General features: G+C 39.5%; 1 protein-coding gene across 7 annotated transcripts in view; it reads left to right on the top strand.

The window, feature by feature from the left end:
- Window positions 1-16,223, top strand: part of LOC308701185 (transcription factor COE3) — a 115,947-nt gene that overhangs the window by 27,054 nt on the left and 72,670 nt on the right. For all 7 annotated transcript variants that reach the window (XM_081383338.1, XM_081383334.1, XM_081383336.1 and 4 more), the window contains 2 exons: window positions 1,867-1,940; window positions 7,526-7,594. In XM_081383338.1, coding sequence (XP_081239464.1) covers window positions 1,867-1,940; window positions 7,526-7,594 — 143 coding nt within the window. The remainder of the gene's footprint in view (window positions 1-1,866; window positions 1,941-7,525; window positions 7,595-16,223) is intronic.

Here is a 16,223-nt window from a genome sequence, read left to right as displayed (position 1 = left end):
ACAAAGCATCAACCCCGGAGACCAATCAATAGGCCTTAATGTAGCTGCAGAGCCGACACGCTGGAGACAATAATCCTCCCGACGACAAAAAAGGGCTGTAGCTGTGCGTGCCCGTAAAATCCTTCTCCCAACCCGCGCACGCAGTCTTTACATATGTGCATCAACAGCGAAGCTGCGAATATCGATTGACAACGGACACGTTTTTTTTCTTCTAATTGAGAATACGAGGGATAAGGATATTGGTTGAGCTATGCTGCCTCCAATTTAAACATTTCCCCAAAATTAATTTAGCAAAATAGCTTTGTTCTACTAATCAAATTATTCCTTGTGAGGCGAGATGACTTAATTAGGAAACCAGGAAAGAGTGTGTTTGGAGTTCATGGGAGAGTTGTAACACAATTCCATATCGCTGGAGTCAGACGTGCTTGAAGACCTGGGGTGGGGCCACTACTGATATGGCGCCAGCGATGTGAATCAAGAACGATGATATATAAATATCGACCCGATCCACCTCCCGACCCCCTCCGATACCAAATCCCCTCCCCCTTCGACAGATTTGGAGGATGGTGATGAAGAGGAAGAGACTTTCATAGGCAGCGAAGAGGAAGATCAATAATGTAGAAGTGGTCGTTATCCTAAAAGTATTGTTCCCTAGGGCGTTGGGTCAACCCCGTCTGGCCGACTGACTGACTGAGTCGAGTAAGATGGAGGATAGTTTGAGGTGGATTGTGTTTTGCGTTTCTTATGTGTGTGTGTTTATGATGGATTCATCTTTACCGGTGATTGGGATGAGGTCTGGTTGGAAGGGGGGTGAGTCCTTTAACTTCCTTGATATGCGCTGATCATCCGTCATTCAGGCCAGGCATGACAGCCCGATGACGGATGCCTGGGAGGAGGCCTCTCTTTCGGGGCCTGGCTGGCCATCTGGCTGCTCAGGTTGGATGCTGATGGGGAGAATGGGAAGATTGTTACTCCACATGAGCTCCAGCAGAGTCTGGATCCCCCTCAGATCGCTGCGTACATCCAACCGTTGATGACCAGATTTAGCTTGAAGCATATGTTAAAGTTGTCAGCATGCTTCGAACCAAAAACATGACTAATGACCAGGTGTCAACATCCTAAACATTTATCTTGAGCAATCGCTGGTTTCAGGATGAGCTAAAGGAGGGCTCAGCCAAGTGTCAAAACGATTTTTAAAAAGTAATAATTTTACTGAATACTATCTTCCAAACTACACTACCACTAAATTTTAAATTACTTTTATTCAGCAAGGACTCGTTCACTTAATCAAAAGTGACTGTAAAGACATTTGTTACAAAAGTTTTCTATTGCAAATAAATGTTCTTCTTTTGAACTTTGTATTCAAAGTGTCTGGAAAGAATGTATCATGGTCTCCTCAAAAATATTAAGCAGCACAACTGTTTTCAGCATTTATAACTATAAAAGAAATGTTTCGTAAGCACTAAATCAGAATATTAGAATGATTTCTGAAGAATCATGTGACACTGAAGACTGGAGTAATGATGCTGATAATTAAGCTTTGCCATCACAGGAATAAAGGCATTTTAAAATATATTGAAATAAATAAAAAAATCACTTCTGGGGTAGGTTGTCACATTGTATTTAATGAACTTTTTTCCCTGGACAATAATTGTGGACATTTTTCAATCGTTTTTTTGGTAGCCAAAAAAAAAAAAAGACTTTTAAAAATAAATAAACCCTGGGAAATATTCACTGGTGTAAAAGTGTGACAACTAGCCCCGGTCTGCTCTGCTCTGCCTAGTATAAAAAATAATATGCAATATCTTTCTGCTTAACTTTTTATATTTAGCAATAACATGCATTTGTCTCTCTTTATTCCTTCAGGCAATCCTTTATGAAGGCCAAGACAAAAACCCAGAGATGTGTCGCGTTCTCCTCACCCATGAGATCATGTGCAGGTCAGTTCATATTTACCTCTCATTTCCTAAGACAAGACCCTAAGACCTCTATAATAAGCACAGCTCTTCTCACATTCAAAGCACTAACATATTGAACACCGCAATTTTTGAAGTATCTTTCAATGCCTTATTAATCCCTTTTTTATTATTTAATGTGAAAAAAAAAAGTATTACGCTTCATATTACTGATCACGATTCACTATCGCTGCATGAGAGAGGCTTTAGAAGAATATTAACATATGGTTTGGGAGTTCAGCTCACGGGTGTACCGCAGGGTTGCATAGGTTGGCCTACACGATTCTTCCCGCTCCACTGTGAAGTCCTACAGGGCTTTCCTCATTACATTGACCTTAATGCAGTGTAATTATGGGTTCACAGTAGGCTCGCGTGGCTGGAGGCCTGGATAGAGGGGTGTGTTGTCCATGAATTTTTGCATGATGGCCATTGGAGGGGGTATGGACCAGTAGGGGAGCAGGACTGGGGGGTTGAGGAAGTTAAGGGGGCTCAGATGCTGATGTCCTGGGTGACAGGGGGCTGACCAGGTGGGGATCTCAGAGTTAATAATGTAAAGAGAGGAAATTATAGGGCTTCGTTTGAGACCCGGGGCAGGTGGGAGACACAAATGTGGTGAGAAGACAAAATAATTAGAATACCGATTAAGGCTGCACGATATAGCAAAATAAAATGGATATTGTGAAATGACTGCATGATTGCAGACTGCAATTTAATTAAATGAATGTTTACCATGTTCTGTCTGAATACTCGTTTCTGATTGGCTTGAAATAAGATTGGCTTGAAATAAAACATTTTAATGCACTGGTAGTTCCAAGTCAGTTTAATCACCGTTCTAGATTAAGGTGCTGCTTTCATTGAAGCGCACACACACATACTTGCATCACTTGAATCTTGCATCACAAAAATTGTCCACGCTGTCCCACGACATAAATTAGCTTCGCTACTGAATTGCAACATTAAATTACTCAGCAAGGAGATTGTAATGTCGCTGTTTTTTAAGTAATTAAACTCACAGCTTCATTAATTGTAGAGAGACGCTGAACAGACGCAGGTAATTCACGCACACATCTCTCTCTCTCTCTCGATAGGCTAATTCATTCAAATAAACGTTATAATTCAGTCACATAGATGTAACCTATACTTTATCTCGGTTTCTGATTTAAAGCTGACAGAATAATTAATTCTTTCCAAATATAGCTATTCAAGTTATCTGGTGAAAATTAACAAAATGTCGCAGTGTCCGATTTTTACAATATCTTGCAGCCCTACTACCGATGCAGTGTGGGTCCAATATTTTTTATATATTTAATTAATGCTAATGTTCTTTGCTTTGCTCTGACAGAGAATTGCCAAGAACAGAGACAGTCAATTATTATGGGGAGCATGTCGAGTTATTAAAGTGTTGATGGGAATTTCAACACATTCCAAATCATTAAGATGGACTTTGCTAATTATGTTCATCACTGAAGTGATTCCATCTGGCTGCCACCAGTACTACATAAATCTCACAAATGCTTCGCCCTATAAAGTGGACATCATCACTTCCAGAAAACTCACCTGTTTTATGCCACACAACAGAATGTTGGGTATTCTGTGCTATTTTCTCCCTCAAGGAACCGAGCTTTCTTGTAGATGATTTCGAAACAGGTTCCATTTCCATAATGATGGCTCAGTTTGAGTTGGTCATTATGTGATTGAGTGTGATTATTAACTGCCTCCCCTGATGAATGGTGTGTTTCCATTCGCTAATGAGAGCGAGATGAGAGATATTTCCCCTGTCTCTCACTCCCAGGTGATAGAACTCTTTATCAGGGCCCTGACGGAGTCTGCCTCACCTGCAACACCCATCAACAGACTGAAAGCACAGCAGATGTTCATGGCAAACTTGATGTTCTTGTCCCAGACGTGAGGATGAGTGTCCTATGGTCCCTTTCAGGTTTAATAAATAGCAATTGTTTTGGAGATCATTTCCTTTGTGTGGTAAATGAGCTTAGCAAACGACTTTGACAGATTAATTGGCATCTCTTGTAAGCAGAGTTACAATATTGCCACATGAACATACTCACAGACACCAAGAGTTTTAAAGAATGTTGTTCTGAGATTTAGCTGGTTTGCATGGCCCCATTAGCTGCTTTGTAACCATTAAAAATGAAATTGCTTCTATTGACAGAACAATTTTTTTCAAAAACCCAGAGATGTGTCGCGTTCTCCTCACCCATGACATAGTCAATGCAAGTCAATTCATATTTACCTCTCATTTCCTAAGACAAGATCCTGAGACCTCTATAACAAGCACAGCTTTTCTCACATTCAAAGCACTTTCAATGCCTTATTAATTCCTTTTTTATTATTTAATGTGAAAAAAAGTATTACTCTTCATATTACTGATCACGATTCTCTATCGCTGCCTGAGAGAGGCTTTAGAAGAATATTAATATACCAAATAAATTAAAAAGGGAGTTTTTATTTATATTATTTGTTATATTTTCCCTGTCTACTGCCTTTGAGGGTTGGGTACTGTGTCCATCAACCAATCAGTCTGTCGTTATGTCATTTGCGGCTCAGGGGATTGGCTTAAATATTTTAATGTGGTAGGTGGTTATATACATTTTCAAGATTCAGACTACAAGTAAATGGATTGATTAAACAGAAATGTTTGACTTACAAATGACAGTGTTTTTTTATAGATGGAAATAATATGCCCCTAAAAATCCAAGGTGCAAATTTAGCTTCTTAACTGAAAATTTAAAAGTTAGAAAGAGTCTGGTGTTCTCCGTAATGTACCGTACAAAGGAATTTGTCATGGGACAGGAATTGATTTGCCTTCAACCATTCAAGGTCCTTCCTGGTCATCCCAATGACTTGAAATTGGCACTTCAGAGTCTCCAAATGAGGCATCGCAGCAGATAGTTGGCATGGCGCATCTACAAACTCATGGCGCGTGGTGCACAGTGGGCACGGACTGGTCTCTGTCCGCCAGCCTGGATGAGGATGCTGTGTTGGAGAGGTCTGTCATCGGCTCTCACCCTCCAGTCAGGCAGCCTGGTGCATATGATTAGCCCTGGCTACATCCTCCCTGTGCCTGACTGGGTAATTACAACACTTGCCCTTTGAAAACAAGCCCTCTATTGACATCCATTCTCTCTGTCCTTCTCTATCGTTTCATGTCTTATCTTACCCCTTCAGCATGTTCCACTCTATCTGATGTTAGTCTTAAGATTCCCCAGGGAAGCTTTGAAGGCTGTTTTTTTTATAAGCCTCGCTCTGATATTGCACCCTCATCCGATAAACCCACCTTTCTAGTTTTTGAGTGACTCTACTTTAGTATACCGGAGGTCCATCTGGTGGACTAGTGAGGGCCACTGTGGAGATAGCAAGCTGAGTAAGTAGCTCTTAAAGCATCTGTTCCTCAATCTATGTCTAATCAGTAGGAGCGACCAGAGTAGGTGCCTCTCTACAGCCGCACAGCTCGTCCTAAGGTTGAAGCCGCATTTGTTTTCGTGGTTCTGGCCCTTCGTCATTAACCAAGCCAGGGCTAGTCTGCTCAGACCCTGGAGGGAATGCCATTAAGGCCACATTATGGACGCTCCGCCAAGGTTTGTTTTTGCGAACGGGGGCCCGGGCCTCCCTCTGGACCTGGCTGTGCTCCTGGGGTCCAGTTTGTTTATAACACTTCTTTCGCAGTTTGAGGAGGTTGTCACCACAGCCTCACCATTGGGTTTCCAATGCTAATTGGTCTCCTGGAAGTTTGCTAATGGTTCCAAGTAGCTGGGGGAATAAATTATGGTGGCGCGCACTATGGCAACAGTCACACACACAAAGAACAGGAAAACAAGGAAACGGTTTATGTTTTTTCAGGTTCTTAAAGATCAAACAATGTGATAAATGATTCATAAAGTCAGATCATTTTGCATTCAGTGGCTCTAAGTGAGGATTATTTGTCAAATGGCAATCTAATGCATGACAGCATGAAGAAAGTAGGATGAATATATCAGGAGTCTTAGTGGTCGGAAAAATCTATACAATATGATTTGAAGTTATTGCTTAGCTAATCTTAATCGAGGGTAAGGATTTTTTTGTTTAAGCATCTACTTCATCATTTTATCAAACTGTGCAGAGAAAAATGGAGTAGGTACACCAGCTCAGTGTCTCCCGCTTTGTTATTCAGGAGTGCTGCTGCTTCATGATCAATTTTGATTATGCTTAGTCATCATTCATAAAAAAATCTATATTTTCTTTAAATATGTTATATTATAAAAAAAATTAAATCATATTTTTAAGAATAAATATTGATAGATAGATATGTATATATATATATATATATATATATATATATATATATACATTATATATATATATAGATAGTTAGATAGATAATATTATAATATGTATATATATATATATATAAATAAATAAATAAATAAATAAATAAATATATATATATATATATAAATATTATATAAAAAAGTTAAACATTTTTTTTTCTTTAAATATATATTTAAGTGTAATATTTAATATTTATATGCAATACTATAGTTAGGGGGGAAATTATTGGGGATTATTTATTATATTATTAGGCCAAAATTCTTAGGGCTATTGCTGTCTCTTGCTGCAAAAAACTAAATCCTGCAGGAAGCACTACTGCAACACTATTTCTCTTCTGACTGATGATCTCAAGCTGATGAGATTAAACTTAATTGGAACCATTTTCACAAAGCAGGCGGCACCAGTGGTCTCACCAGTTTGGTTGGCAAGGGGTGAATGGGCAAGGCGGGATGTATTTAGGGGAACCACATGCCACCAGATGAGGTGCCAGCCTGGGGCGAGGGCATGGGCAAGGGCAGAGGTGATGACAGTGTCGGAGAGGAGCATTTGGGAGAGAGCCGCTGCACCAGGACTTCTCTGGGTGCTGTCCAAACTGTCAGAGGCTGGCTGAGTGACCTTGGCGGGGGCCCAGCCCAGCTGGAGCACAGGGCGAGAGGAGAAAGAGGGCGACCTGTCAGGCAGCCACCAGCTTGGAAAGACTTGCCGGTCACCACATAGCTCCATCCCTACCTCTCAAAGAAAAGAGCAGAGCATTTATTTCTTAAGCATCAAAGCAAATCTCTTTTCTTCTGTGGTCTTTCAGAGAGCTTTATGTCCTTTTTCTTTGGTTCCAAATCAAGTCACTCTTCTCAAATTTTGTTTTTAAAAATATAATTGAACATCAAGCTGGTTGTAAAAAAAAAAGAAAAGAAAAAAGAAACAGTCATTTTTGTGTCTAAACCTAAACCAAGAGTAAATATAACCCCAATCATAAAAGTGATTATTTTGTATGTTTAATAAAAAAAGTGTAATCCAAATATATTTTTATATTATATATTATTTGTAAATACAGGTTAAATTGCGATTATTATGCAACTAATTGCAAATTATAATGTCGAATGTTTGAGTCTATTGACACCCTATGTTTTTGGTGTTGTTTCAATATTGGTACTGAGGTTGCAGTGGCTAGTATTGCACCAAAACATTTTGATATCGATCCAACCCTATTAGATAGGCATGTAACTTATGTCTCTTATCCATTTCAGCCGGTGTTGTGACAAGAAGAGCTGCGGGAACCGAAACGAGACGCCATCTGATCCTGTCATCATTGACAGGTAAGAACATCTTGTATCTTCCTCTTGCCCCCCAAAAAGGAAAGACGCCTGCACCTACTGACACCTGGATATTTTATTAATGTCCATTTTGGGGGTAAATACTCAATCAGACTAGTGAGTGAAAGATCATTTGCGAAGTTTGTATACACATTCTCCTCTTGACAAATGCAGCTCTCGCAGGGGTTCATGTGTAGATTGAGCGGTAGGATTCTGAAACATTTGGAGATATTGAATATATTGCATAATTCCCATCCTTTTTGCCCGGGTTAATGCCACATGTTTTTACTTTTAGGTTTACTAACTGCTTATTCCGTTCTGAATACGTTTCTAAAACTCTTTACCCTGTTGACTGGACTTCTACCCACTAAAAGCATCTGTAGGGAGGTTTTGTAATGACTGGAATGGAGTAGACGAGATTGTGTGAGAGAGTGTGCACTTCCAAACAGGACAGCAGTGAGAGTGTCCTCCTTGGGCACAGGGGTCATTACCAAATCCATGTTGGCTCATTAGACTGGCCTTGGAGCGTATCCAGCGGACAGAAGTGAAGGGAGCCGGAAATCAGTGACCCTCCCTCTTTCTCAACACACACACACTTACAAAAGCGCGTACGCACAACCACACACGAAATCTTCTCACCTCTAGCTGCCATGGAGTGCATCTGATTGGTGTAAGGTCCGAACCTGCAGAGATGATGTCACCTTTTCATGCTCTCGGTGTCTTTTATGGAATGTACCATTATTTAGCCGCTCAGTAAATGACAAAACCCTGCAGCCATTATTGCATCCACGCCGGCAAACAAACTACCAATAATGCCAATTTACTAACAACCGACTGGGCGAGAGAACCATCAAAGGCGCGACAAAATACGACAAAAGCGTGCGCGAGAGCGTTTGAATTTTTCATCTCTCTACAATGAGGCTGATATTGCCATCTGAAATGTTTCCTCTGGGAGTAGTCTGAATGAATGGCGCTACGTGGGGGCTGAATCGCTGATGTCTAGCTTGTGTGTGTGTGCCAGCCACATCCGAACTCCTCATTACGCTGACCAAAACCCATTCTAAAGTGTTTACGGGTGACAGCGGATGCGCGTGATTTAAGGCGGACCGGTCCATACGACTGCATTTTAGCGCCCTATTAAGATGGGCAGTATTTATAGGAGCGCCGCCCTGAGCTCCTTAAACCAACAGATAAATCAGTTCGGCGCGAGGGGTGGCCGCCGGCCCACCATGCAAATCAGCTGTAGCGCCCGTCACTGTAAAAGGCTTAATGACGGCCATTCATTCTGCCCTCCACAATCTCTACCTTTGTTTCAAGCACAGATCTGCTCTGTAAATCAAGACCTGCTGTGCACGGCTGTGCGGCTCCATGCATCACAAATAAGAGCCCTCGGACGCGCACGCGCACGCTTGCATTAGCACAGCCAGGCCTGGTGGCATTCAAAGGAATCATTTTTCACCCCTGCCTCTCTGTTAGTTTGGTCTCATCAATTTTGTCCCATTGATCGTGATGTTTACTGCTAATGGAGACGATAAACAACAGCAAACAAAAGAGCTTCACTTGATTCTTTCTGATTTCGGCCCATTATCGCCTGTCACAGGAAATAAGGCAATTGCGGCGACACGGTCACTTCCTGTCCTGTTTCAGCTTCGTAAATGCGAGTCTATTCACTTGTTAAGGGTTAAGTACGGGTCAGAAAGGTCAGGGGTCGTATCTCACTACCCCTTTACTTACGCAAAACTGGAAGCACTTGCATTACATGCCATTTATAGATCAAGAAGTGCTCAGGGAAGAGTTAATTTGTGATGGGCTGGATGAAATATTGCTCTGCAAGCTTTAAAACAGGTGTTAGTACAAGCTAATTTTGCAATTAGATTGTCCAGAGAGTTCTCTTAGTTGGACAATAAATTGTGCAGCGCTGTCAGTGCTTAGATGGGTTCGGTCTAATTACCTCCTTTTTCCTCTCAACCACCCAGCCTCAAACATGATCATCATAATTCGCCTCTATGCTTTTCATTTTGAGTCATGCACGAAGAGAGAAATGAGATGATAGAAAAGGGTTAACATCCATTTCCATGTGACCTTCCTGACCTTTGCTCCATGTCTATGTTCACCAGTGTCTCTCCTCTTATCTCTTCATCAGGAAAGCATGTTTTCATGATAGTAGATGTGTGAAAGTGAAGGGAAAGCCAGTTCTTAAGATGTGTGTGTGTGTGTGTGTGTGTGTGTGTGTGTGTGTGTGTGTGTGTGTGTGTGTGTGTGTGTGTGTGTGTGTGCGTGTGTGTGTGTGTGTGTGTGTGTGTGTGTGTGTGTTTGCGTGGGGTGGAGCACAAAAGTCTGAGACCATATTAAAAATTTTTTAAAGGAAAGATCAATTTCTTTAAAATTCAACGTTTTTACTATTTTGATTATATAATTTGTTAAAAAGAAAAGTATTAGAAAAATGGGGAAAAAATATTATTTATCTTAAGATTTTATAAATATATTTATAATATTAAATATAATATTAAAAATAATATTAAATGAATTTGTTTTAATGTTTAATAAATTAAAACAAAAAGAAAAAATAAATATAAAATTATTTTAATATATAGTTATTTATATTATTAATATTTCCATTTTATTTTTATGTAATACACATTATATTAATATATCCAAATATTTTTAAATTAATAGTACAAAATAGAAGCATTTTCACAACTGGTCCTTCTCTAAGGAGCTATCTCTCTGCTTTATTATTTATATGTGTGCTTGTGTCAGAACTTAACCCCTGTGTTTGTCTGTCTGTGTAAGATGGTGTCTATACAAATGTGCATGTGTGTCTGAACTTCAGCTTATTTTGAATGTTTGTATGTGATAGGACTGTGTGTGTGTGCGTGTGTGTGTGTGCTTTGTACATATATGTGCATGTCTGTGTCAGAGCTTAACCCTGTGGGGGTGGCTGCTGGTTTTTGGTTATCAGCCTCTCTGGACTCTTCCCAGCAATCGCGTTCTATTGATCGAGCTGCTCGCCCATCGGTGCCGGCCAGATTAAGAGTATAGATTTGCAATAAAAGAAGGACATTACTGGGCAGCCTGGGTAAAATTGAAAAAAATGATGAGCTCTTGGAAGTGGAGATGAGTCAGAGGCAGAACAGAAGGGTGTTAAAGAGGCAGATTTTATGTATGTGTGTGTTAGAGACATATTACAGGCGGACACTGTACATGTATGACATTATACACTCAGGACCAGGAAGTCTTAGCTCGTTTTAATGTGCTTTAATGTGGAATATTAAGAGGAGTGATGCAGCTTTTTTATTGATTAACCATTTTTAGAGTAATAATTTGCAGTCAATCTTAGCTGTCACAAAAGCAGCATTTTATTATCAAATAAAAACACTTCTTAAAGGTGAAGTGTGTAATTTCTGCACAACTAGTTTTAACAAAAAGAGGTGCAAAAATAACTCTCCTCCTGTCTGACATTGGTAAAATGTTTGCCAAAAAATATTGTTCAAGTGTTTTAGGTTGGATTCACACTAGGCCTGTATGGTATAGAGGTATGTTTTAGTGTGTGTGTGTGTGTGTGTGTGTGTGTGTGTGTGTGTGTGTTTTATATGTGAAATATGAATGATCATGGTGTAGGGGCAGGTGGCCCGTTTGGCTGGTTCAATAATTCAGTATATCCTGTCCCTCACAGGAGGACCCGTCTTGCCCCCTATTCCGCTCTCGTGCATACTTCTGTGGAATAGAAAAGGAAAAACAGGGGAATGGAAAGAAAAAGGGAAAGAGAGAGTGAGTTTTGAGTATTCGGCAGTAGCACGGCTGTTAGCCCTGGTGGTGGCACTCTGATAAAAACAGTGACAGATGCAGGTGAAATGAGGCCAGTCGCCATGACGATGTGGAGCGTAAAGTTCCCATAGCCATTCTCGAATGGTCATCTCTCATTAACCCTGAGTCTATTGAGCCGTTTTTACCCAAAGCACCCCCATCAACCGTAGAAGCGATTGCGAACACAATCATTCCTGTGCTTTTAGCCTGGACTTTAAAAGTTATTATGTTTTTTCTGCCTTTTCTGTATAGTAAATGTCAAGAAATGACAGGAAATGATGGAAGAATTGGATAATGACATGTTGCGGGTCAACTGAGACCCATCACAATTACATTGCGATCGCAATAAAAAAAAAATTCCCAACCTTACACCACAGCTCAATGTGTCTTGGGCCACGATTCCAATACATATCATATCTTACAATGTCAGCACTAATTTTGCAACCACGACCTAATGTGTACGTGTGTGTTTATCATAGCCGTAACACGATGATGACCTTGAGTGGCCGACTGAGAGGATTGAAGGGAAATACGACAGTCGCTGTTTGTGCTGTAGACCTCTCCTCTTACACGCGGGCTATCTGTTTCAACTCTTGCTACACCAGCAACACAGCCAGGCCTGCAAATAGAAAGCCACACAACCACAAGCACCTTCTCTCTCGGTTCTGTTGTTACAGGCTCACCCTCTGCCACACAAGCCTCCAACAGAAGGTTAACTCACTGTAACTTATCTGGAGCACCAGCTTCCACGTGGACTTGGATGTTTACTGTCTTGTTGTTGCAGTATCATCCATGTGTGCCAATAAGACTTGTGTGCCACATATGAGGACTTTCACTTATATATATATATTGCATGTTCTAATTGAATATCTGAGCATTTTTAGGTATTTGTTCGTGCATTTTTTCACTTTTAATTTGTAGCTTTATTTATTTTTACATTGATTTTTTTCAATATTTGTTGATGATTTGTATTTCTTTTAATATAATTGTATTTATTTATTGAGTATTCAGTTACATACATTTTATATTTTTCAAATTTTTCTCATATAATATCTGTTTTTTTTCTCAGTTGAAAAGCTGGATTTTTTTCTCTTTTCTCATTTTCCTCATGGAATCTCATTTATTAAATTTTTTTATTGTTTTAATTTTAAATATTAAAAAAATATTTACTTTTTTTTGTTATATGCATCTAGCTAAAAATGTTCTTCATACCAGAAGTTAAGCTATTCAGTAAATAAGGTTAAGGCAATGTAATTGTGAGGTGAAGAGCAAACATTTGTTCCTCTTCGCTGTTGACATTTCCCATACATGTAAAGAGCTTTGAGTAAAAGGCCTGCACTTCTATTTCTTCACTTTAAAACAGATGAAGCAGTCGTTGAGGCTAGCAGGAGTTATAGCAGAGTGAAGGGCATCTGTAGTGCCTGTTTACAGCTCTCTATGGGGAAGTGTTGTGTTTGCATCCAGAGCCTGAGGTGAGATGTGTCTGGGAGCCTGTGGGGCCGACAACTGTAGACCCAGGCTCAGTCACAGCCTGCAGAACGGCCCCGGGGCCTGCAGAGATGGATGTGCTCCTGAGGGCCCACTCTGATGGAGAAAGAGAGAAGCAGAAAGGCATGAATAAAAAGAGGGGGAAAACCCAAACAAAACAACAACTACGCATCTGTCAGTTCTTACACCATTATGCTGGTTTTCATTCCTAACAGTTCAACTCCTTTAGGGATGCTGTTAGATGCTCCGAGCAAGAATCTCCAAACAGCCAGGTGAGCATCGCCTCCTTCCAGTGAATGGCAGAGTGTGTTTGGGGTCATGGGAATCTGATCGCCCCCCCTCCAGCAAATGTGGAAGTGTTGCAGCTAAATCCACCCCTCCAGTGCCTGTCACTAATGCTAGCATTATCCCTCGCTACCCCTCTGCGAGGGAAAAGCTATCGATCGCTTCTTCCTCATCCCTCTGTCGACATATCGCTGCCTCCTGCGGGTCTCAAAGAAGGAACGCTGGGTGCTGTGTAATCTGGGAAAGTAAACACAGGCAGGGGTCCTCTTAGCCACGCCCCAGTATTGATTTGACTAAGATCATGCTGACTTGTCTGGGATACCACTGAACTGGACCTGAACCCAGAGTCCGACCCACATTCTGACGCCGGAGGGCTACTGTATATGATCTCAGACTAAAATCTGATGAACTATGAATTTTGCCTAAAACTGCCCATTAACTCTGGTAAAATCTCTGTAATTCACTCTCTCCTGTCTCTAGGAGGGCTTCGATATATATATATATATATATATATATATATATATATATATATATATATATATATATATATATATATATATATATATATATATATATAAATGTCGAAATTGATATTTCTTAGTGCGATTGCCAAATCACAGAGGTGGTGATTTAATTAAATATATGTATATATATATAATACAATATTTCTTATTGTCAATAATCACAATAATAATCACAATAATCAATCATAATAAATATTATTTTATAGTTGTGTTGAATTACTCATATTAATATTGAATTTCAATTTTTTGGAAAAAAACATTTTTCAACACTAGAAAAAATTGGTTTATTATTTTCAGTCTGAAATTGCTAGCAAATTTCACTAATAATTACAAAGAAATGGAAAGTAACACATTGAAATAAAATTATTTTTTTTTAGTAGAAAGACTGAAATAGTATTTTCTTGTAAAACATACTCCATTAATCTTTGTTTTATTTACAACTTCAACAAATATTTTTTTTATTAACAGTGAAGCTTTTCCTAAATCGTTTACATTAAAAGGATTTTGCCATTTAAAAAGTCTTCAGATTAAAAAGTACTTTTTCAGTTGTTGTTGTTTTACTATGCAGATGAACTCCCCAGCAAAATTACCCAAATTATTCAATCTTTCCAAATATAGCTATTCAACTCATATGGTGAAAATTCCTGTATTTTTTAATATCTCAGTATATATCGCAGAATTTTACAATATTGTGCAGCCCTAATCTCTAGCGACAAATAATTTATCAAATTTGTAAATTTCAACATCAAATACATCCAATGTGCTTCTACCCACTCTCTGATAACTTTACCCCCTCTCACCTTAGTAACGGAACGTCTGCCCAATTAAAAACAGCCCTAATGAGGCCCTGCTGTTTTGCATCAGAGGGTTCTGTGCCATGGTTCATTAAGGTGGCTCTCTCCATGGTGCTGATTCTGGCTAGCAGATGTGAAGGGGGTTCGCATTCTCCTCCTTAAGCTGCTGAAAGGGTAGAGCGCTACTGTCGCCCCATAGAGATCCAGACCAGCATGGGGCTCCGTGCAGGTCATGGTCTGGTCAAACTGCAGATGTTCTCGAGAGGTGCTCACACATAACGGTAGTTTTGAATACAGAATGCATCTACGGTTAAACATATCAAAAGTAGTTCTGACTTATCATATACCGGGATATTCTACCTTTTTTTGATTTTTAGTAATCAATTTAGTTGTATACCATGGCCTACACTGTTATCACATTTTTTTCTTTTGTCAAATCAATTTAGAAAATTGATGTGGTTTAGATAACATAATATTTTGAATTTCTGTTGATTAAACCAATATCCTTCAACACAATTTTTTTAATTTCAATGAACTAAAAATGTTAAGGCAATAAGGTTACTTACTTTAAGTTAAACCAACAATATATTTTTTACAGTGTAACCACATGTAATGTTAGTGACGACATATTTTTCTCATTTTTCTCATTTCGCAGTTTTCAAATTTCACATTGAATATATTTCCTCATTTATTTGTTTTGTATCATAAAATATTTGATTTAGCATTTTCACTTTTTCTTCTCATAGAATTTCCATTTCGTTAATTTTTTTCCTCATTAAATATCTGAATGCTTTTTTTTCTCACTTAATTATTTGCACGTTCCTCATTATATATCAGAATATTATTTCCCCCATTTTCAGTGAATATCCAGTTTTACTCTGAAATGTCACATTATGGAAATAAAATGGGTTGCAAACTCTGTTTCATGCTAATATAGAACTATGTGGTGTAGGACCATTGAGATTATACTGTGACCGTTAGGTTACAACGTGACAAAAATAGATACCAGTGAACTGACAGAACGTATTATCACTTGTTGTTGGGACAAAAACTTGATGAGATACACAATTTATCGCTTTTTGTTTTATCAGGTTGTGCATGGTTAGGACACAATGTTATGTCATTGAACACAATAAAACGGTAGATAAACGGTAACAAAAGCAGAAGAAAGGTCATTTCACTTCTAGATCTCCCAACTGGATCAGGATGAGATTTGTGAGCTGAACTCTACAGGTCCAAATCTAGTCAACCTCACAACCTAAATCCCACACAGCTGAACAGCGGGACAACACAGCGGTATAGAATGTCCTTGATGAGGTTTTGAATGAGTGCGATTTATTCTCTACCACTCCATCTATGCTTTCTTTTTCCTTTCCTTCCTGTGTCCTTTTGGTCTCTCACTGTCTCAGGGTGCAATCTGGCCTTGACATGCCCAGACCAGCCTATGAGCGCAGAAAGAAACAGAGACCAATGGAGAGGGGTGTGGAGGACAGAAGTGATGGTGTGGATGAGGGTAGAGGGCAAACGAGAGAGAAAGGCAGGGGCTGGATGGAGGCAGGTGGAGAAATGGAAACAGAGTGAGAATGGAAGAGGGGGAGGGATGGAGGCCAGAGAGATTGGAGAGAGAAAGAGGAGCAGATTAAGAGGGTATTGATTTCTATATAAAGATCCATAAATCTGATGTGGGCGACCGTGGCAGTGTAGTAGCCAGCCACAGGAGACTGCTTCAGGGAC

This window comes from Scardinius erythrophthalmus (genome assembly GCF_964197995.2).
Source record: "Scardinius erythrophthalmus genome assembly, chromosome: 13".
In the NCBI taxonomy this organism is placed as follows: Eukaryota; Metazoa; Chordata; class Actinopteri; order Cypriniformes; family Leuciscidae; genus Scardinius; species Scardinius erythrophthalmus.
This window is presented reverse-complemented; position numbering and strand designations above follow the sequence as displayed.